At 40.1% G+C, this 24194-nt stretch overlaps 2 protein-coding genes across 3 annotated transcripts in view; both read left to right on the forward strand.

Moving 5' to 3' along the window:
* Positions 1-8961: 8961 nt before the first annotated feature.
* LOC111527340 (putative ubiquitin-conjugating enzyme E2Q2-like protein) lies at positions 8962-16430 on the forward strand. Its single transcript, XM_026455457.1, is given in 3 exon segments — positions 8962-9032; positions 9034-9088; positions 16056-16430. Coding segments are annotated over 3 exon segments (285 nt in total). The 5' UTR covers positions 8962-8964; the 3' UTR covers positions 16218-16430.
* Positions 8978-24194, forward strand: part of TARS3 (threonyl-tRNA synthetase 3) — a 100133-nt gene continuing 84916 nt past the window's right edge. For both annotated transcript variants that reach the window (XM_031935816.1, XM_026455456.1), the window contains exons 1-2: positions 8978-9088; positions 16056-16157. The gene's annotated coding sequence lies outside the window, so the exon portion shown is untranslated. The remainder of the gene's footprint in view (positions 9089-16055; positions 16158-24194) is intronic.

Genomic DNA, 24194 nt, shown 5'->3' on the forward strand with positions numbered 1-24194 from the left:
ATTCATATTCAAATGAATATGAAATTTAGCTTTCAACATTTGCCTTTTCAAGTCATCTTGAAATTATTGTGATAATAATATTTCCTATCCACTAGCATACTTTTTAATCCCAACAGTAATGTTTCTGAAAAGACCACTAGTTCTTCTATTGAGCAGTTACTGATACCTTGCTATTCAAGGGGAGGGTAGAGATGCCCACAGCCCCTCTCCTTCAACCACATATGTCCAAGTAAAACCGGTATTACTTCGTTTTAAAAAGATAGACATAATTGTTTTCCACATTATTGAATACATTTCTGTTGTAACCTCAGTTCTACTCTTCAGAATTCTTTGTTTTATTTTCTTGTAGTTGATTTGATGATCGCACTCACTTTCCTATCAGTTGTTCCAGAGACAACGGGCTTAGTCACACCGTGGGGAGACACGTTTGTGGGGGTTGGGTGGAAGTTCTGGTTCAGGTCTGCATCTCTGTTCACCATCATACATGATGATGCTGTAACTCACATCTGCTCTTTGATGAGAAGTCACACAGTAATTGCTAATTTAATCTGTCAAGTCTAACTATTGAGAGCTGACAATGTGTTAGCAGCCCTCACTCTCAGCGCCTCCTTGGCCTCCGGTCCCGGCTTCCACTCCGGCGGCGCTTGAGGAGCCCTTCAGCCCGCCACGGCACCCTGGGAGCCCCTCTCTGAGCTGGCTGAGGCCGGAGCCTCCTCCCCATGTTTGCGGGGAGGTATGGAGGGAGAGGCGCGGGTGGGAACCGGGGCTGTGCTCGCGGGCCGGTGTGAGTTCCGGAGGGCGCGGGCGGGGACGCGGGTTCGGCGGGCCCTGCACACGGAGCAGCCGCCGGCCCAGGGCAGTGAGGGGGCTTGGCACCCGGGCCAGCAGCTGCGGAGGTTTACCTTGCAGCTCACAGTGACGTTTTCTGGATTTTAAAAAACAGTGCTTTTTTTTTTTTTTCTAAATCTGCTGGCCCTTTTGCTTTTAGCAGCCACAGACTTCTTGGCCTCTCAAAGACCTGGATGCTTGAAACTTCTAAAGAGAGACTGCTTTCAGCTTCTTCTTACTAGCAGCCAGGTGTGAACATGTAGCTCCAATTATCTCTCTGCTTGCTTCAGCCTGCTGGTGCTTAATTAGGTGCTTATCCTAACACCTTAGAACATACTTTCTGTAGATGATTTAATTCCAATAAGCATATATGCTTTTCCTAAGAGTTTCTTCAGCTTTTCAAAACTTCCCTGTAAATGAGGCCTTGTAGGCCGTTTTCTTGCTCTGACCCTCACCTTCTGTTCAGCGCAGAAACAGCATCCATTGCTGTTATGCAATGGATAAAATTGTATAACAATGGTCATGGTTCCATATTTTTATTTATTTGAGACGGAGTCTCGCCTTCTCCCAGGCTGGAGTGCAGTGGTGCGATCTCGGCTCACTGCAAGCTCCGCCTCCCGGGTTCACACCATTCCCAAGTAGCTGGGACTATAGGCGCCCACCATCTCGCCTGGCTAATTTTTTGTATTTTTAGTAGAGATGGGGTTTGCCGTGTTAGCCAGGATGGTCTCGATTTCCTGACCTCGTGATACACCCGCCTCCGCCTCCCAAAGTGCTGGGATTATAGGTGTGAGCCACCGCGCCCTGCCAAGACTTTTATAAATTGCCAGACTGCATTGCATAAACCAAGTACCAATAGAGAGGTGACCTTTCAAATTACTGGCACAACAGGAGCCAAGATCAGAAAGCTCCAACTTAAAACAAACGCTGACAAGAAATCCGACAGAAATGACTTCTGTGTCTGGTCAAGGTAACATAACATGACATATTGTAAAGCGCATTTGGCTTTTTAGTTAGAATTGTTTATAAAGATTTAACTGCTTTAGAAAATATAAATCTGAAGATTTGTGGTATTTGGGTTTATATATAAGATTTTTCTACATTTAAAAGAGACGGAGTGGAAAAGCTTCGTATAAGATTTGTAAAATATATTTGTAATAATGCTAATAGAAGAGGTGAGAGTTGGGTGGGGTGGGGTATAGATGGGAACGTAGGTTGGGGATTGGGGAAAGGGAAGTTATGCTGTAAATAAAATGGTGAGGCATGTTATAGAAAGTGTGTTTTATGTCTCAATTGAAATGTTATAGAGATAAATTTAAAATAGATCATGATGGTTTTGAATCTGATTTCTAATTTTAAAATGTTAGGAGCTTTTGTTACTTTCCTATTTCATACACATTTCTTTATGGGTTTCACTTAGGCTCCATGAAACTGCAGATGCCAATTACCTTTTAACAAAATTAAATTCACATATATGTATAATTCCCATGTATATATTTGTGGAATTTTTTATTCTATACATGATATATTATTTTAAAATGGTTTATCAATGACAAAACAAAAAGTATAATTTTTCTATACTTTCAGTTTTCTGGTTTGGATTTTTTTCTGGCAACACTAATTTTCACCTACCTATACTCATTGATAGTATAAAATTGTACAAGTGCATATTTTACCATGTTTACATTTGAATGGATGACTGGAGGTATATCTGTGATGACCAATACTTTCTAAACACATATTTACTTCTCATATATCTGTGTAAATGGTTGTAAGAGGAAGGGGAAAATGCAGATGTATCATTATGTTTACTGTCTTAAAGCACATTCAACTGCTCTCATGTTTGGAGAATTTTGAATGTGATGAATGTTTCTGTTTCACCGCTAACAGGTTGTATGTGTGAGCCAGATCTTATTGCAAGTGTGTGAAAGGCTATTGCAAATATGGGATATTGCCAGACAGTTAGTAAAAAGCAAATTGAGTCTATTGAGAAATTAATTCACCAGCTGAAAGAAGTACATTTGCCTTAGAGTCATCAGATATTCTACCCACCAGACTCATCTCCAAGACAGCATCTCTAATGAGCTTCCTAAACCAACTAAACATAAGCAGGAAGCATCAGTCATCAAAACTGACTATTTTCAGCCAATCAGCTGACTGCACAAACTTAATGGCATTGAGGAAAGGAAGAACATTCTGAAAGTTTTTTCCTTTTTTCATTCTGTCCTCATTTTGTTGGTTTCTCAATTTTACGGATGCAGTGTCACGCACAGAACCCTGTAAATGAGCATAGTTCATTCAAGTATATAAAGTGCTTTCATGTATTCTTATTCAGTAGAATAAAATGAATTTTAACAGGCTTAAGTGATTTGCCTAAAGACACACAATTAATGTGTGGCTAGAATTCAAAATTGTGTCTTTTCCTCTGTTCTGATTGTTTTATAAGTAAGGGTGTAGTGACGATTTTCTACCCACCATGACAGGGAATAGGTTCAAAATTTAAAACACTGTTCATTTTATAACTAGGTAGACAGAGCCAGTCATTGTTACTCCCATATGGGTTCGCTCCTTCAAAGACAGGATCTGGGTAGCAGTGCCAGCTCCTACTGGTTATAACGATCTTAATGATAAAGTTAACTAAACATAAGTGAATACTCATAATGTGCTAGCACTTTTCATAATGTATCCCAAACAATACTCACAAAACCTTCTAAATAAATATTACCTTTTGGTTGTCTTTGTTTTATTTTGTTTCGTTTTGTTTGAGACAGGGTCTCACTCTGCTGCCCAGGCTTTAGTGTAATGATGGTTCACTGCAGCGTCAACTCCTGGGCTTAGGTAATCCTCCCTCCTCAGCCTCCCAAGAATCTGAGACAACCACTGGGAGTGCAAAACCACTCCCAGCTCCAAATAAATATTCTTATCCCATTTTACTGATGCAGAAAAACATATGGCCCAGAGAAGTAATGTTAAGTTTATTGGGGGATTTAAGTTGTAAAAATTCATTTTATCGAACCCTAAGGTAAACTATGGACTCTGGGTGATAGTGATGTGTCAGTGTAGGGTCATCGATTATAACAAGTACATCATTCTGGTGCAGGATGTTGACAGTGGGGTAAGCTGTGTGTGTATGGGAGTAGGGAGTCTATGGGAACTCTTCTACCTTCCACTCAATTTTGCTGTGAGCCTAAAACTACTCCAAAAAATGAAGTTTATTATAATCAAGAAAAAAAATTATATTTTCTGAATATATGGGACAGCTATTCATGTATGTGGTAAAAATGAAGAGAGATTTGTTACAGTACACGGCCTGTCTAATACGACTGATATTCATGTGTCAGTTATAAAAACTGGCTTCATTATCAATCTGTAGATTCATTTCATTTACGTATGTTTGCTTAAGGGTGCACACATGGAAACCTTTTGGTGTTATTAAAGCTCTCTTGGGAGGGCTCCTCTTTGGTGGAAGCTATGTCTGTTTCTCAAAAATGATTTAAGAGTAAGATGTGAAACAGCACTTGCTCCTGAGGATGGAGCCAAAAGAGCACAGAGCATAGGGGAGTTATTTGACGCTGTGTCTGAGGGACTGGAGAGAGGAATGTAAAAAGCTTATCCCTTCAGAAAGAATAGGGGAGGACTTCCTTACCTGATATCTCAGATATGAAGCTACAGTTCTCTCCCTGCTTTAGGAAAAAAATAATAACAGATTTTTTGCAAAAATCAATTATTGAACATATTCCTATATTCTAGATTTATAATGAAGCATTTTTGTACATATTCGTTAAAAAGGGTAGTTAGAATATTTTTCTCTGGTTTATAGTAACTAGGATGGCAACACAAATGTATCTTGGAAGTATTTCTTGGTATGATTTTTCGACATGAAATTGTTTTAAAAACTTCTTAGAAGTCTCCAGGTACTCAGGAATAAGGTCATTTTAAATTATTCCTTATTGACGATAAGAAAAATAATTTGGCAAGATCACAAAACTAAATGTTTAGAGTGTTTCTACTGTTTCCTGATTTTCAGGTTATTTTTTAATACCAATTTAATTTTGCTGTATAGTCATAAATTTCATCTTTGAAATAAAGTATATAATAACCTTTTTTGTTTTTTTTTGAGACACAGTCTTGCTCTGTCACCCAGGCTGGAGTGCAGTGGGGAGATGTAGGGTCACTGCAAGCTCCGCCTCCCGGATTCACGCCATTCTCCTGCCTCAGCCTCCGAGTAGCTGGGATAGCTGGGACTACAGGCACCTGCCACAACGCCAGACTAATTTTTTGTATTTTTAGTAGAGACGGGCTTTCATGTTTTAGCCAGGATGGTCTCTGTCTCCTAACCTTGTGATCTACCCGCCTCGTCCTCCCAAAGTGCTGGGATTACCGGCGTGAGCCACAGCGCCTGGCCATAATAATCACTTTTTGAGAACCACAGCTATGCCTTCCCTTTCCATACGGATGTTTATCCTTCAAAATATGTGCTATGGCCAGGCATGGTGGCTCACACCTGTACTCCCAGCACTTTGGGAGGCCAAGGCGGGCAGATCATGAGGTCGGGAGATTGAGACCATCCTGGCTAACACGGTAAAACCCGGTCTCTACTAAAAATACAAAAAATTAGCTGGGCGTGGTGGCAGGCGCCTGTAGTCCCAGCTACTCGGGAGGCTGAGGCAGGAGAATGGCGGGAACCCAGGAGGTAGAGGTTGCAGTGAACCCAAATCGCAGCACCGCACTCCAGCCTGGGTGACAGAGCGAGACTCCATCTCAAAAAACAAAAACAAACAAACAAAAGCAAAAATGTGTTATATTTAGGATATGCTCAATTAATTTCATGGGATGAATAAATGAATCAGTTCGGCCAGGCACGGTGGCTAACGCCTATAATCCTGGCACTTTGGGAGGCCGAGGCGGGTGGATCACGAGGTCAGGAGATCGAGACCATCCTGCCTAACACGGTGAAACCCCGTCTCTACTAAAAATACAAAAAATCGGCAGGGTGTGATGGCGGGCGCCTGTGGTCCCAGCTACTCGTGAGGCTGAGGCAGGAGAATGGCGTGAACCCGGGAGGCGGAGCTTGCAGTGAGCTGTGATTGCACCACTGCGCTCCAGCCTGGAGGACAGAGTGAGACTCCCTCTCAAAAAAAAAAAAAAAAATCCGTTCATCTGCCAGTCAGTGAATAAGTGTAAAACCAAAGTTTTTCTAGAACATCAGGGTCTCTGATGATTTTACGAGAAGTGAGAAAACTTTATTAAATTAGATATAGAGGGCATTGAAGGCAGGGTAAGCTTAAATTATTTCCAAGTTCAAATAAATAAATCAAAATATATGTATTTAGCATCCACAATGTGGTAAGTACTCTAGTCATGATGGAAGGTGATGGAAAGATGGTTGAATTCTGATCTTATGTTTGAGAAACTTATCATTAATCAGAAAGACATGACGAGTTTGAGAAAGCAAGTGCCAGTAAACGGTACAGAGTTAAAAATATCACAGAAATATGTGTGGGATTGAAAAAGAGGTATTTGCATTTGAACTTGAATTAAAGATAATGAGATAAAATAAAATGAAAGGGTGTTTTCTATGTGGAGGAAAAACAAGAGTTGGGAGTGAGAAGAATGTAAAAGAAGCATAAGCAAAATTCTAGACACAAAGTCACACAGTTTCTGGAAGAACAGATTGATGGTTCTGCAGTAGAAGCTGTGGGTTCTGGAGAGCTGTGTTTAAACATAATTTAAAAGCAAAACAAAATAATGCATAATATGGAACCTTGACTGCCGGGTTAAATTTGAACTTTTTTCTTGGCGTCATTTCTAAAAGCATGTCAGTGGATGTTGAGTGAAGGAAGAGCGGCAATTTTCTTAGGTACGTTTAGAAATTGTGAGATGAATCTGAACTAGACAAGACTGCCTCCTGCAGAATTTCTCATGAGGGTTTATTTCAGGGGAAAAGAAAAGGGGCCATGGTATGCATTTCTCAAACATTTTTCCACATTTTACCACTCTTTCTGTGACCCATCTTTTTGGATTGATGTCTCTCCTCTCGACACATGTCATTTTGGGAACCAGTGGTTTTGACAGTAAAGAATCACAGAGAGCAGTAAGGCTGAAAAATGACACGGTGAAAGTACTGATTTTAAGCAAATAATATGGTGGTAGTGGGTAGGAGAGACTAACGGTCCCTGTAATGAGGGAGCTGGGAAGATAAACTGTAATGACACACGAATAGTGGAGATGAGCAGTTTTATTTTAAGATAGAAAGTGGTAGAGTTCATCTCACTTCCAATTGCTGCTTGGAGGTGAACTCCAGAGCAAAACAAGGGCTGCAGATAAAGACTTGAGTGTAATTTGTATACAGGTGAGAGCTCAGTCTGTTAGGATGAATTCCCAGAAAGAGACTAAAAAGAAGGGGATTTATATTATTAAATGAAACACTTCCATGTGGATGTTGGAGGAGGCAAGTGAGAGGAAGCGAGGAGAAAGATAAGCAAACTTAAGAAGAAATCAGGATAGTATAGTTAAAAAAAAACAGAATTTGAATAAAGATCTTATTGCGAAAAGCCCACTGTTTTTGTTGATTACAAATTCATTGAAATTTCTGCAAATTAAGTTTTATTACAATATGAGAGTGAAAGTGTACGTTTGCGGATGTGTGATAATTGAAAAGCGAGAAAATGAAAATGATCAGGCAGAACCTCCATGCGGAAGAAAGGGAGATACTGACCCTACAAGAGGGCTGGGGTACTAGTTCTCTCACGCCCTTTCCCAGGCGATGGCGGGGACCGTGGTGCTGTTGCCCTTTTCAGCTGCGGCTTGACAGGAGCCGCCCCTCCTGTTGGTGGAGTCGGTTATAAAGGGAGCAGCCCCCCAGGCCACCACACAGCTTCCGGCAGAGGCCTCTGTGCCCCTTGCCATTTTCCATCCACGCTCCCACAAACGTTGAGGCGGCTGGGAGAGGCGGAGCCTCCAGAGCTCGGTCGCCGGGTGGTCGCGGCATTGACAGCTGCCCCCGACAGGCTCCCCTTTCCGTGCCCCTCCCGCTGAACAGGAGAGGAAGATGTCAGGGTTCAAGGCCAAACTGAAGTTGCTGGCTGTTTTGTCTTCCACAAGAACCAGGAGCCCAGCTGCTGCTCAGGGCTCCACTGCAATATCAGGGCGAGGCGCCCGGCAGCGGCCTCGCCGGGCAGGGCGAGGGCGGAGAGGGGGCGCCCGGAGTCCCGGGACAAAGGGGAGCCTGCCCCGGAGAGGCCCCGGTTCCCCGCCTTTTTCTCCCGCGACTAGCCCGGCCCCGGCCCCCGGGACTGCGCGAGGCTTGGGTGGGAGGAGGCGGAGGGCGCGTCTCTCCGGCTCCTCACGCGAGGCTGGCTTGGGGGCTGCCGGCCTGAGTTGGCCCCGGTCGCCGCTCCCCGAGGTGGGAGCCCGCGCGGCAGGAGTCCTCTCGGGACCCAAGGTCTCTCTCAGTCAGCCGGCCCGCTCCCGGGACCGTGACAGGGCGGGGCAGGGCGGCTCTGGCGTCGTTTGAGCCCAGGCGCAGAAGTGAAAAGGCCTTTAAGATTTTCGGGTGTTTGACCGGGCGCGGTGGCTCACGCCGGTAATCCCAGCACTTTGGGAGGCCACGACGGGCGGATCATCTGAGGTCAGGAGTTGGAGACAAGCCTGGCCAAGATGGTGAAACCCCGTCTCTACTAAAAAATACAAAAATTAGCCGGGCATGGTGTCAGGCGCCTTAATCCCAGCTACTTGGGGGACAGAATTTTATTTTATTTTATTTTATTATTTTATTTTTTTGCGACAGCCTCACTCTGTCGCCCAGGCTGGAGTGCAGTGGCGCGACCTCGGTTAAAGCGATTCTCCTGCGTCAGCCTCCGGAGTAGCTGGGATTACAGGCGCCCACCACCACGCCTGGCTAACTTTTGTGTTTTTAATAGAGACAGGGTTTCACCGTGTTGGCCAGGCTGGTCTCGAACTCCTGACTTTAAATGACCTACCTCTGCCTCCCAAAGCGCTGGGATTCCAGGCAGGAGCCACGGCACCAGGACCCAAGGCCCTTAAGTTTTAAGGCCTCATTCTTCAGTCAGGTTTTCCTTGTTCCCGCGTGTTCAGCCAGTTGTTTTTAAGTTTGTGTTTAAGGAGAAACTAACAATGAAAACGGACTCGTTGTTGTCGGAGGAAAGATTAGAATGGAGCCTCTGGTGCTGTTTGAGCGATCCCTCTGCGATCCCGCTGCTGTGTTCGGGAAAGGCCCATTGTACCGTCGAGGCGGCAGGTAAGAGTCCTGTACAGGTGCTCTGCCTGCTTTTCCTTTCAGGCTTCTGTGTCAGCTGTTTCTCCCCTGTAGAATGTGTCTCTGACCTCCACCCCTTAACCTTACCCAATTTGTCTTTACAGGTCTGACCATCAAGGCTCTTCTGGGTCATATTCAGTTCATGCTGGTATTTTCCCTTCCTCCTCTCTTTAGTCCTTGGTATTTTTGCTTTGGTCATGTTATGCTATATTCTGTAAGCCTTTTTACGTTTTTTTTATGGTGGCAGGGGAAAATATTTTATAATTATTCTTTATGCTTTTTATCTTCCACTCAATAAATGCTTAGTAAATATTTGTTTTATTGAGTATATGAACCTATTCTAATTATATTGTACTTGAACAAAAATCTTAACTGCCTTGTAAGTTAACTGCTAAGAATTTGTCAAAAGTGCAGAGATAACATCAAGAACTTGTGTACAAAAAGGTCTCTAAGGGCTTGATGGAAATCTGTAAATTGACTTCATATGAAAGAGAGTGTAAGAAGTGAAAATGTAAAGCATGATTGGAGAGCCAGAGTGATAAAGCAAGCATCCCTTTCTCCAGATCCTTTGTAACAGTATTATGTGTCTCTTTCAGAAATCATTCTGAAAGATAATGCCAACTCGGAACCTAGGAAACCATCCAGTAGGTTTCTGCAGCTTAGGTGGTTTAATTCCTCATCAGCACCTTTGTTTTCTCTGCCTCAGTTTGCTTACAATGATGTTCTCAGTAGCTATAATTGCTGCTGTCTTTGAAGACTTAAGCATTTTTTTTTTTTAAGCTCACAGGGGTATATGTGCATTTTTATTTCACCAGGTGTTAGAATTTTTACTCTGCTTTTGTGGGCTCTGGGTTAGCTACTTGGTTGTTTAGTTGTAAAATGATTAGCAGGGAAAACCATGTGTGTGTGTGTGTGTGTGTGTATTTTAAGTTTCTTTTGTTGTCAAAGCACTTAGAATTTTAGTTTATATGGTAGTTCTGTCAGTTTACTTTATTCTCCACCCCACATTTATTGAACAACAAAGTATAAAAGTAATGTGTCCCATAACCAGCCTTCAGAAGAATTACAGCTGCTGTATGTCTGAACTTTCTTGTCTTGTCTTTTCTTTTTCATTTATTTATTTATTTTTGAGACGGATTCTCACTGTCACCCAGGCTGGAGTGCAGTGGCATAATCTCATCTCACTGCAACCTCCGCCACCCGGGTTCAAGCGATTCTCCTGCCTCAGCCGTCTGAGTAGCTGGAATTACAGGCACCTGCCACCACTTGGCTCATTTTTGTAATTTTAGTAGAGACAAGGTTTCACCATCTTGGCCAGACTGGTTTTAAACTCCTGACCTCGTAATACACCTGCCTCAACCTCCTAAAGTGCTGGGATTACAGGTGCAAACCACCATGCCTGGCTGAAGTTTCAAGAAGAAGTTTGTGCATCAATTTTCAAAAAACTATGATATCAAAAGAGAGCTGTGTCCTACCTTTGGAAAGATACAAAAACTGAACATTCTGGCAAGCTGTTTACTTGCTGGTGCTTGAGATAGAGCCACAGATTGGTCTCAGTGGATTTATAGAGAAAAATAGATACAAAAAGTTATTTCTAAATAAGACCAAAAAATCCTTTTCTTAAGCAGTGACAGGTAAAGAGGTTGTCTTGGTTAACCTTGAAATGTGTTACCTTTGATTAAGACAGTTTTATGGTAGGGATGGTAGTGGTGATAAACTTGTTTGAAATTTGTCCACTTACAGTAACCTTTGTGGTAGCCGTCACAGACAACTTCATCCTCACAGGCCTTAAAATTACTATAAAACTAATAGAATGGAGGAGAAACAAAGGACCTGAATAATTAGATGCTTAGATAATTGTAATGTGTTTTCATAACCGATGAAAAAGAGCAGTGTTAGAAGTACTTAAACATTCTATGTAAGGAACATTGCCTGAATTTATATTGTGATTTTTGAACCCCATTTGCTGTTTAAAAACTGGCATATTGCAGGTCATATTTTAAAGACAAATGGAAAACTTATGTTTTCAAGATTGATATGAAGCTTAACCTTATGAAAATTACAAAATTTAAAACATATGATTAAAAAATATTAATGCATAGGTTTAAATATTGGTCATCATTTTAGATGTCTTTCAAAATACATTGTCTCTTAAATATAAAACTGAACAAACTTTTAACATATTGCAGAGTTTATGCTGAAGGTTAAGTTTCCTGGGGTGGTGGATATTTTCTAATATGGACAACAAAACTTTCTTATTTTAAGAAATTTAGAAAATTTTTAGGTAAAACTAGAAAATATTACTGATAAATCTACCACTCAGAAAGTACCACTATCAGAATTTTGTATTTTTCCAGTCATCTGCTCATCTCTTTTCTCCTATGCTTGTATATGTTCCCTCTCCCTTGAAAAATCAGATTTTTTTTTGTAATCTGCTTATTCACTCAACAATATTGTAGATCCGTGTCATAACTTACTCCTCTACAGTGGCTTCAGTTATTGTGAACTCTGTTGGATGACTGTACCATCTAGTCAGTCATGTTTCCTGGTACTGATTACATGGGGTGTGTGTGTGTGTGTGTGTGTTTCTACCTTAACTAATGCTTTAGACATCAATAGGTAGAGCTAAATGCTTGAAACCTTCCAGGTGGTGGCTTTCAGTTCTCATTGCTGAATTGGTTTCTAGAGATGAAACAAATTATATGGAAACTTTTTTTCTGAGATGAAGTCTCCCTCTTGTCACCCAGACTGGAGTGCAATGGCATGATCTCGGCTCACTGCAACCTCCACCTCCCGTGTTCAAATGATTCTCCTGCCTCCACCTCCCCAGTAGCTGGGATTACAGGTGCCTGCCACCACACCCAGCTAATTTTTGTATTTTTAATAGAGACAGGGTTTCACCATCTCTATTGGCCAGGCTGGTCTCTTAACTCCTGACCTCAGGTGATCTGCCTGCCTTGGCCTCCCAAAGTGTGAGCCACCATGCCTGGCATTTTTTCTTCTAGGTACCAACTTGTATTTATCAGTTTGGTAAAAATGTTAGAAAGTGTGCAATAAAATGGGCATTCTCACAGTCGTAGCAGAAAGTATAATTATCTTTGATTTTCTAGAAAGCAGTTTGGCTCTCTAGAAACTTGCCTAACCTCTCTCCGTTTAGGCAAGATAAATTCTGACTACCCCAAGGTGGCCAACCTTATCCCTGTGATTCCAGATCTCCCAGAAAGAGAAGTTTAGTCTCAGGGAAAACCCAGATTTTCTTGGCTTAGCCCACCTTGACAGCTGATCACTGGAAATGGGTGGGCTGGTCGAGTCCTGTGGTCAGGTTTTGTGTCCAGAGAGGGAGGTGGAAAGATGGGAGGGATGTAGCAAAACTGACATCAATGGAACTCTATAAGTTAATATAGAATGGCAAAGGGATGTTTCTTCCAAGGAAGAAATTCTAGGGAAGGAAGGAAAGTGGAGGAGAAGGCAGCAGTTCTCAAAGTTTTGGAATCAGGACTCCTTTACACTCTTAAAAATATATTGAGGGCCCAAGGAGCTTTGGTTTATGTAGGTTATATGTATTGGTATTTATCACTAGAAATTAAATTGGAAATACTTAAACTATTCTTTAAAAGCTCACCACATTTGTTATAAATGCTTTTATGAGAAAATTTCTAAACCCAAAATAGTAGCACAATCTTACATTTTTTGCGAATTTCTTTGATGTTTGGTATGTCATTTTTATCTGCATTCGTTGTGTGATATTTGCTTGAAAAAATGTGAACAATGTCCAATCTCCCAGGTTGGAATGCAGTGGTGTGATCACAGCTCACTGCAGCCTCAGTCTCCAGGGACTCAGGTTATCTTCCCACCTCAGCCTCCAGAGTAGTTGGGACTACAGGTGTGTATCACCACACCTGGCTGATTTTTTGTATCTTTTTATAAAGACAGGGTTTTGCCATGTTGCCTAGACTTCTTTTTTGATACTCCATCAAAACTTGGTTTTTCTTGAACTTTGGATCTTTTACCCTTGCATGACATTATAACATCATGCATTGGTCATTTAGAAAATAATGATTCACTGAGATCTTCTACATGTTGATACATTTCATTATACAGTATCAAAATACATTCATCAATATCACCATCAATCTCATCAGAATGCTTTTGGAAAGCTATGCTGGATAGAAGTTTTCTAAAATTCTAATTTTTATTCAAAAGCTTGAATTTTATTATTAGCAATTTTATTATTGAATTTTATTATGGCCTGCCTGTTGTTTTTCTTGAAATGACAGAATCTCGTTTTTTGAGAAAATGTCTCCCAAAAACCCACGTTGAAATAATATTGTTTGTCAGTCATCCTTTCAAGTAAAAATGGTATTCCATTAAAGTGGTTAATTCACTTCACGACTTAGTGATATGAGGGTTTTTTCTCAGGCAGTCTGTAGGAATGCTCCTGTGTACTTCCAATTTCATCACTTGAAATATTAAAAAGACATATTCAAGGATAAAAATGTAGTAAAATTTTCACTGCTTCATCATAGACATTCTTTTTATTTTTGAGACAGGGCCTTGTTCTGTCACCCAGGCTGGAGTGCAGTAGCATGATCACAGCTCACGGTAGCCTCAACCTTCTGGGCGCAATCCTCCTGCCTAAGCTTTCCAAGTACCTGGGACTACAGGCATACAATCACAATGTCCAGCTAAACTTTGTATTTTTTATAGAGATGGGGTTTCACTATGCTGGCCAGGCTGGTCTCAAACTCCTGACCTCAGGTGATCCACCTGCCTCAGCCTCCCAAAGTGCTGGGATTACAGGCGTGAGACACCATGCCTGGCCTGCCCTTCCTTTTTAAACCTTTCCTGTGCATAGTGAAGAATACCATGACTACTAGTAGTTTGGTGTTACTGCCTTTGTTTGTGCTAAAGTACAGCATTTTTACCCGCTATTGTATTTGCACCCTTACAGCAAATGTCACCATGTTAGTATTCCTGTTAAAATAGTTTGGACCTGGGCGTCTGAGGGCCACACTTTGGGAACCAATGAAATAGGTACTTAAACCTACTATATATCATATCTTTTCATCTGCAATATTTTTAAAAACATGATTTCAGTTAATTTTTTGTGTAATTTTTAAAATATGGTTTTGAGGGGTTTTAGTCTAGAGCAACAACATGTATTTTATTTTGCTTATGCTGGACTTTACTAGACAAATACTAACCTAATGGAATGAGGTCCTAAATCGAGTTTCAGTTTCTCTAGCCAAAAAAAAAAAAAAAAAAAAAACCCAAACCTAAACACATAAAAATGATCCATAGGATGTATTCCCAATGTATGCTGAAGAATTTGAAGAAGAAAGTGCAATACTCAGTAAGTGGTGTTCTTTATGAATAGGATTAATTCTGAAGAGTTTCTTTTAGCCTGTAAAGAGATTTGGGACACAGTAAGAGAGGAATGAGAAGAATGAGAATAGTAAACTAAACCATTATTGAAGAGATATACTGTTAATGATGTCCTCCTTCAACACAACTTGTTTTTTTTTCTTTTTTTTGGCAGGGGGACAGAGTCTTTCTCTGTCACCAGGCTGAAGTACAGTGGTGCAATCTCAGGTCACTGCAACCTCCGCCTCCCTGGTTCAAGCGATTCCCCTGTGTCAGCCTTCTGAGTAGCTGGGACGACAGGTGTGTGCCACCATGCCCAGCTAATTTTTTTTTTTTTTTTTTTTTAGTAGAGACAGGGTTTCACCATGTTGGCTAGTATGGTCTTGATCGCCTGACCTCATGATCCACCTACCTCAGCCTCCCAAAGTGCTGGGATTATAGGCGTGAGCCACCATGCCCGGCCAACTTGTTTTTCTTAAAAGAACCTTTAGTAAATATTTGGCTTCTGTGGCTTCAGCTATAATTCAGATTATAGTTTTCAAAGCAGTGTTTCCTAAAGTTGTTGGTGTGAAATTGTTTTCCGTGACTTGAACCTAGTTGTTCTGAAGCTAATATATAATAATGGCTTCTCCCCAATTTATAATAGAAAACAATACAAAGTAACAGAGTAAATGTCTGTTAGTGGGTAAAAGCACATAATGCTTAGTTCATTAGCTTTTCAAAAAAAATCACATGTAATTGTGTTGCAGAAATATATGTGTAGTAATGGCATTTCTTGGTATTACTTGGTTTGTGTGATAGAATAAAATATTATAATTTTATGGTGTTTGAATTAGTTATCTATTGCTTTGTAACAAATTTAGCAGCTTAAAACCACAAACATTATCTCACAGTTTCTGTGGGTCAGGATTCTGTGCAGTTTACCTTGGGTTCACTGGCTTGGCCTCTCACCAGGCAGTGAAGGTGTTGGTGGTGGCTATGATCATCCCAAGGCAGAATAGGGAGAGAATCCGTCTCCAAGCTCACGTTGGCAGGATTCATCTCAGAGGCTGTTGGACTGGGCCTCCATTTCTAGATGGCTGTTGGTCAGAGGACTTTTACAATACCTTGCCATGTGGGCCTCTCCATAGGGCAACTCATCACATGGCAACTGGCTTCCATCAGAGGGAGCAATGGAAAGAGCAGGAGAAGGGTGACCAAGGCAGGAATCGTCTCCTTGTAGCCTCATCTCAGAAGTGATGTTATTACTTTTGCTGCATTCTCTTTGTTAGAAGTGAGTCACTAGGTCCAGGGGCAGGAATTTTACAAGGGTATGAATGGCAGGAGGTGAGGGTGATCGGGGCCATTTAGAGGCTGCCTACCAGTGTTGAAGAAAATTGTTGACTTCTGTGAGCTGTAGCAGCAGACAGGAGAATGGCTGTCTCAAAAGTCCAGCTCCTCACATGGGTTTTAATGTGTTGCCTTTTCCCCCTGATACATTTTGTTTAAATCTATGGTCATCTTGCCATTTAGTGGTGTGGTTTAATTGCATATTTGGGTTAATCTGTATGTAAATGTTTAACACAGGTGTCTCTGTGCTTAACAGGAATCCTATTCATCTTCTTCACCAATATGGTTTGTGGACTCTGACGAGCCAAATCTGACATCAGTTCTGGAACACCTAGAAGATACCAAGAACAACCATTCAGTAAGGAAGGAAGCCAAGCTATTTTCTCTTTTCCTCATGAACGTTATATTTAGAAATTAAATGTAAGAGATAATATGATATAAAAGCATGATTAATGACTATGATCTTAGAGGAAATAAAATCATCGAATACATGAGGGAAATAATAAAGAGAAACTAGGTAGTAAACAAGATTTGAAGGACTTAAAATAATTAATGGCATTTCTTGGTATTACTTGGTTTGTGTGATTAATGGCAAGTCTTAGAGGAATTAAAGCATGATTAATGACTATGATCTTAGAGGAATTCCCTCATGAATTTGTTACAAAGCAATAGATAACTAATTCAAACACCATAAAATTATAATATTTTATTCTATCACACCAACCAAGTAATACCAAGAAATGCCATTAATTATTTTAAGTCCTTCAAATCTTGTTTACTACCTAGTTTCTCTTTATTATTTCCCTCATGTATAACCTTAGTTTAGATTAGGAATTCAAGATCTCTTTTCCCTGAATTCTAACCATTAAGCCAAGCAAGCATTTTGAGTAGAGACAACTAGCCAAGGTGGGAGGTGGAAAAAAGACCAAGATAGAAGTGAAGGGAGAGATGGGTAGAGTCACACCAGAACTAGTGTGAGGGAATTGCCTTTTCTTTTTTTTTTTTTTTTTTTTTTTTTTTTTTTGTTGAGACGGAGTCTCGCTCTATCACCCAGGCTGGAGTGCAGTGGCCGGATCTCAGCTCATTGCAAGCTCCGCCTCCCGGGTTCCCGCCATTCTCCTGCCTCAGCCTCCTGAGTAGCTGGGACTACAGGCGCCCACCACCTCGCCCGGCTAGATTTTTTTTTGTATTTTTTTAGTAGAGACGGGGTTTCACCGTGTTAGCCAGGATGGTCTCGATCTCCTGACCTCGTGATCCGCCTGTCTCGGCCTCCCAAAGTGCTGGGATTACAGGCTTGAGCCACCGCGCCCAGCCGGGAATTGCCTTTTCTTTCAAGGGTCTGTAAGTCTGCAATAAAAGTCAAAGGTATTCAAATAGAAAGTTTTGTTTTTGTTTTTAGTATATGAAGAAGTATAACTTTCCATGTTGCAAAAATTTTAAAAACCTTTATTATAAAACTCATAAGCAACCATAAGCATATAAAACTCATAAGCAATCTATTGTAAAATATAGAAAAGAAAAGAAAAAAATAAAGTCTCTCATAATTTTTCTACCTAATATAATCACTGTTGACATGATGGCTATTTTCTACCCTTATATATTTTTTCTTTGCTAGTAAAATACAAAACCCTTATACATATGTTTAAATAGTTGAGGTCATATTCTCTATAGTTTTATATTCTTTTAAAAAGCATTTACTAGACCAGGTGTGGTGGCTCACGCCTGTAATCCCAGCATTTTGGGAGGCCGAGGCAAGCAGATCATGAGGTCAGGAGATCGAGACCATCCTGGCTAACACGATGAAACCCCATCTCTACTAAAAATACAAAAATTAGCCAGGCATGGTGGCAGACGCACCTGTAGTCCCAGCTACTCAGGAGACTGAGACAGGAGAATGGTGTGAACCTGGGAGACAGAGCTTGCAGTAAGCCGAGATCGTGCCATTGCACTCCAGCCTGGGTGACAGAGCAAGACTCCATCTCTAAAAAAATTAAAAATTAAAAATTAAAAAGAAATAAAAAGCATTTACTGTATTTTCCTATGATGTCATAATCTTTATAGAAAACTAGCAATCATTATTTTAAGTTGACATGACTGTTTACCTAAAAATATCCAAAGGAACCAACTGAAAAAAAAAACAACTTTTAAGATTGCTGGTTAAAAGCTCTGTTATATAAAAATCAATAGCCTCCCCCAATATTAGCTATAATCACATAGGAGATATAGTGGTAAAGTATTTTTTCAAGTATTTCAGCAAAAATTAAATACCTAGGAATAAACTTACATGTGCAGGACTTTTATCAAGAACATGACAAAATTTTGCTGAGTGGAATGAAAGATTTGCATTCTATGTCCCTGGATGAGTAGATTTCATATTATAAATATGTTACTTATCACCATGTCTTCATATTAATTTATAAATGTAATTTCTGCTGGGCACAGTGTCTCACACTAGTAATCCCAAAAGTTTGGGAAGCTGAGGCAGGTAGATGACAATTAGCTAGGTGTGGTGGTACACACTTGTAGTCCCAACTACTCAGGAGGCTGAGGTGGGAGGATCACTTGAGCCTGGGAGGCAGAGATTGCGGTGAGCTGAGATCATGCCTCTGAACTCCAGGGATCTCTTTTGAGACCCTGTCTCAAAAAAAAAAAAAAACCTGTAGATTTATTTTTGGAACTTGACAAAATGACTCTAAAGTTTGTTTAGAAGAGTAGGTAATAAAAAATAATAAAGAATAGATTTATTCAACCAGATATTAAATAAAATATTGTGGAATAGCCCTGGGCCAGACAGATAAAGGCAATGGAAGTTTAGAACCAGAGTCATGCTAATGATAATTTAGTATAAGATAAAAATGGTATTTTAACTTAATAGGGAAAAGATAGATTATTCTGTAAATAGTCTTAGGAGAGCTGACCATTTGAGGAAGTTTGAGTCTTAACTCCAATTTTTGTCAAAATAAATTATAGTTGGTTCAAACACAAATATTCTTAAAAATAAGAACTGAAGAACATGGGTTTGAAGATATTTTAAGAGTTAAGGCTGAGGCTGGGCACAGTGATTCACGCCTATAATCCCAGCACTTTGCGAGGCCAAGGTGGAAGGAGTGCTTGAGCTCCGGAGTTTGAGATCAGCCTGGGCAACATGGCAAGACCCCCCTTCTCTCTCTCTCTAGATATAGATATAGATATAGATATAGATATAGATATAGATATAGATATAGATATATAGATATAGATATACCTATGCGTATACATATACATATACAAAAAAGAGTTAAGGTTTATATGGAGAGCCATGAAGATAAGAGGTAAAAATTAATTAAAAGCTAGATAGACATGTTTACATCTCCAGAAAGAGGGTTGATGGGAAAGAATGATAGACATAGCTCCGTTACTGCTACCTCCTTTTAGGAAGTTGCTTATGAACATCTAAAGATAACAGTTTTATAATAGCAGAAATGAATTATTTTTCACTGTCTAAAACATTACATAAACGTGTTCATAAAGTTAAATGAAGTAGGATATAAAATTGGGCCTAGTGTTTTAAAAAATAAATATATTTACATGAAGGAGAAAATGACTCACCTCCCACTCTTACAGCCTTTGCCAGTTTATCATAGCCTAGTTTCTTGAGAGAATAAGCTACATGTCTTCACCTTTTTTTACTGAATTCATTGTAATCTGAATTCTGCCCTCATCATTGCACTAAAATTTATCTCCTAGTTGCCAAATCTAGTGGCTCCTCTCTTAGTCCCCAAATTGACCCCTCTGCAGTATTTTGACACTGTTGATTGTTCCCCTGTTGAAACATTCCTCCATTCTTAATGTCCACCAATAAAGAGTTGGTTAAATAAAAATTATAGTGTGCAGTTTTATAATAGAAAATTCTGTTGTAGATCAAAAGAAATGTAGCCAGTCCTTCCATAAGCATATGCAAACTTCTAAGATATATTAAGTAAAAAAGTAAGGCATAAAATATTGTGTATAATCTGGCCCCTTTAGTATACAGTATTAAAAAATCCGTATCTGTGCTTATTTATACTTACTTTTTTCTCACCTGGTGGATACAGCAAACTGTGAATAGTAGAACACAATTAAAAAAACATTGAGTGGCTTCTGTGCCAGGCCCTGTGATAATTGGGTATAAAAGACAAAAAAAGGCATGTCCCTGTCCTCTGGGAAGGGACATGATAATCTAATGGGACCTCCATCAGATTCCTTTCTTCTGTTGTGATCTGATCACCCTGCCTTGGTCTCCTCTGATCTCTTCTTCCTTGGCCTACTTCTTTCTTCTCTTCTCATTCTGTGCTTTCTCTGAGTAATCTTTGACTCCCATTACTGAAGTCATGACCTGTGTTCCAGGGATTCCTAAATTCACATTCATCTCCAGAGTTTCAAACTCATATATCTGTCTGTATATCATATATGTTAGGGAATCTCACTTGGAGTGACATGGCTGTTCAAAATGATGACAATTACATTTTCATGTATCCACCTCCTAGTACTCTATCAGCCCATCATGTGTTCCCTCAATAATTCTCCTTGTCATTGTGAGTGGGACAAAATGAAATAATCAAAGTAGTCTCCCATGCCTAAACCTGGGAACTGTCTTAGCGTTCTTTTGTATGCTACTGTTCTCTGACCTCCCCAAACTAGTAAATTTCTAAGACCTGCCTTTTGAATGTCTTTTACTATTTTCCCTGTGATCTCAGTTTCTTCCTCCCATCCTTCAAATGCTTCTTGTGTGTGTGTCATGAGGGAAGGGAGTAAAATTGAAATTTGTGGAAAATGTACTACCTTGTCTTTCCTGTTGCTTGGTATGACTCCACTACCCTGCTGCCTCCCTCCCCCAGCACTCCTGTAGCCCCTTCTGTGCCAGAGGTCAGAGTGTCCAGGTCTGTGTCCAGATCGCCCTGCCTCATCTTCTTTGTGTAGTTAGCACAAACAGAGCGTATTGGGTGCATAACAAATGGGGCTTGGCTTCCTTTTAAGCATGAGGATTTTTGGTGGATCCTAATCTACTGTTCAACCTTCCTTGTTTCCACTTGCTTCATTGCTCACTTTGGGAAGGTTTATCCTTTGCTTTGTTAACCCATTCTAATCCTATGTCTTCCTTTTTTGTCCTTTGTAAACCTGCTTATTTCTCTTCATCTCTTTTCTTGGTCAGAGACACCCAGGAAATTGTTCCTGACCAAGTGAAGTGAGGTGCCTTATTAGATCCCTTTTGAGTCACCTTATACATTGAAAATCATTTTAAACAACGAAAATCACACTTGTGCACATAGTTTACCTTGCTTACTTGCTTAAAGTAAATATGCTTACAACACAATTTGGACTTAAACAAGGAAATTTACAGTTATTCTTTGCAGTTTCCTAGTGAATTATTATTTTTTAGACAGACACTTAAAAGCCTACAAAGTATCCAGTGTTTCCACAGGTTTCATTTAATCTTAACTGTTCTGGGTAAGTTTTCATTTCTTTGTTTTACAGATGGCAAGACTCAAACTCAGGGAGTTAGATATGATATTCCAAGGTCCTCTAGATTCCCAGGCTCTGTCTGCCAGATCACATTTGCTTAGGTACTTTTAACTGACTATGACTGGCATATATAATTTTATAATCCATGTGTGACAACACTGCCTATGTGGCTTTTTGTTTTCTTTCTTTTTTTTTTTTTTTTTTTTGGTAGCCTCATTCATGCATTAATGTTCTCTTGTCTGAAGTTGTAAGTTTCTAAGAAAACAAGGTAGCAATGAGAAATTGGACAATGTCTGGAACTTCTTCCTCAGCCTTTACTGTTGTCATTCTGCTAGGTATCAGTTGTAGTGATTGTACCCCAAGCCATAGTAACTTTCTTAAACTAGAGGCTCCTGAAAATATTTTGAAGAGTATTTTTTTAAAACTGTGAGCTGCAGTTGGACAATAACAAACATTTTTATTTCCTACTGGATTGATTACAGTAGTCAACATTATTGATGTCTTCTAAGGGCTCTTTGACATGCTTATTTACTAAAATGTGTTTTGTAGCTTCGTCAGCAATTGAAGTGGTTGATATGTGAACTCTGCAGGTTATATAACCTTCCTAAGCATCTGGATGTTGGGTAACAGTTATGATATAGTAGAAAAGGATACTGAGAGAATGGGGGCAGACCTACCTTAAATAGAGTGGGGAGGTGGCACTAAGCTAAAACTGCCAGGATGAAAAGAAGTCAGACATAAAGAGTGGACAGAGGATATTATCAAGCCAAGACACTGAATGTGTAAAATCCCAGAGGCAGGAGAGAGGGATGTTTCTGAGGATCTGAGAGCTCCATGAACCAGCACAGGGGGTTGCAGGGTGTGGGGGTCATGGTATAATCTAAGAGAGGCCGTCAGAGGTTCGATCTTGCTGGCCTGGTAGGTCCTGATAAAGAATTTGGATTTTACTTTATTTGCAGTAGAAAGCTCATAATGGTTTTACCCAGGGGAGTAAACATAATCTTAAGGATGTTTTAAGAAGCTTATGTTTGAGGCAAACGTTTTATCCTTTGCTTTAACATTCGTTCTCTCTCCTTCTGTAATTTTTTTTTTCTGAACAATTTGAACGTAAGTTACATACATCATAACTAAATACTTTGGCTTATTTTTACTAAGAATGGAAATCTCATATAACTTTAGAACAATTATCAACTTCATAAATTTACATGAACACAATATTTTATCTGATATACCATCTGTATTCCAATTTTTTTAGTTTGTCTAATAGTGTTCTTTATAACAATTTTACCCCTTCCAGGATCCAATCTGGGGTGAGGTATTGCATTTAATCATCATGACTTTAGTATCATTTAATCTGGAGCATTCCAGATTGTGTCTTTCATTATATAAACATTTTTGAAGAATACAGTTTCTCCCCTCCACGATTAAAAACAAATGTTCCTCATTTTGTGTTTATGTGCTGTTCCCTTGTGATTAGATTGGGGTTATGTATTCTTGGTATAAATTCTATACAGGGATGTTATGCCTTCTTTAGAATATCACATCTGGAGGTACATAAAGTCCACCTGTTCCTCATCGGTGATGTTCATTTTGATCACCTGATCAAGGTATTGCCTGATTTCTCTATTGTATAATTACTTTTTGTTTTCTCCCTTGCAGCTGGTTAACAGCCTGTGGGGGAACATTTTATGTCCATGCCAGTATCCTGCTGCTTTTCAGCACTATTCCCTAGATTGAGCATGATTATTCTTGTCTGATCCAGTCTTTACTATGAAGATGGCAAAGTGATGGTTTTCTAATTTCCCATTTGCCTCTGTGTTTGCCATTTAGTCCTTAGCATAGACTATAACCTGAGCTCTGGCTTCTCTCCCATTTTTTCTTTTATTGGTTGGACTCATGAGTTCCCATATTTTTTAATAGTTTACAATTCATTAATTATTTTTGAAGTTCAGTTGGTTTGGCTGGTGGGATCCCTTTGAGCTGGTTCCTATGTTGTTGTATCATGTTCCATCATTTTTGTGGAGAGTGTTTCCTTAATTTCCAGCAAAACAAGATGCTCTAGGCTTATCTTGAACCTATATGTCTGATATCATTTGGACAGTTGTCCCCTCCAAATCTCATGTTGAAATTTCACCCCCAGTGTTGCAGGCGGGGCCTAGTGGGAGGTGTCTGGATCATGAGGACAGATCCCTCATGAATGGCTTGGTGCTGTCCTCACAGTAATGATTGAGTTCTTGCTCTTAGCACCTGTGAGAACTAATTGTTTAAAAGAGTCTGGCATCTCTGTCCCTTCTCTCTTGCTTCTGCTCTCTTGTCATGTGACCTTTGTACACGTGTCTCCCCTTTGCCTTCTGCCATGAGTGGAAGATTCCTGAAACCCTCACCAGATGCAGATGCTGGCACCATGCTTCTTGTACAGCCTGCAGAGGTGTGAGCCAAATATACCTCTTTTCTTTATAAATTATCCAGCCTCTGGTATTTCTTTGTAGCAACATAAATGGACTACAACAATGTCCCAGCTCTGAAATAGGCCTTTCTGCCAGGAGCCCTTTAATGGGGAAAGGTATTAGAAATCGGGACCTATATTTCTTGGTTATTTCCTTGTAAATAACCAAATTCATTGTTTTCTAGTTTATTTTCTGTTTCTTTTTGTGATGGTAAGCAGATATATGCATGTTTTCTATTTTCTCTTTTTTCTTATACACCATGTAACATACTATGTGTGTACACTTTTAAAAAAAAATTTTTTTTTTGACAGAGTTTCACTCTGTTGCCAGGCTGGAGTGCAGTGGCGTGATCTCGGCTCACTCCAACCTCTGTCTCCCGGGTTCAAGCGATTCTCCTGCCTCAGTCTCCTGTGTAGCTGGGACTATAGGCGTGCACCACCACGCCCAGCTAGTTTTTGTATTTTTAG

The sequence above is a fragment of the Piliocolobus tephrosceles genome, chromosome 6 (assembly GCF_002776525.5).
Source record: "Piliocolobus tephrosceles isolate RC106 chromosome 6, ASM277652v3, whole genome shotgun sequence".
Lineage (NCBI taxonomy): Eukaryota > Metazoa > Chordata > Mammalia > Primates > Cercopithecidae > Piliocolobus > Piliocolobus tephrosceles.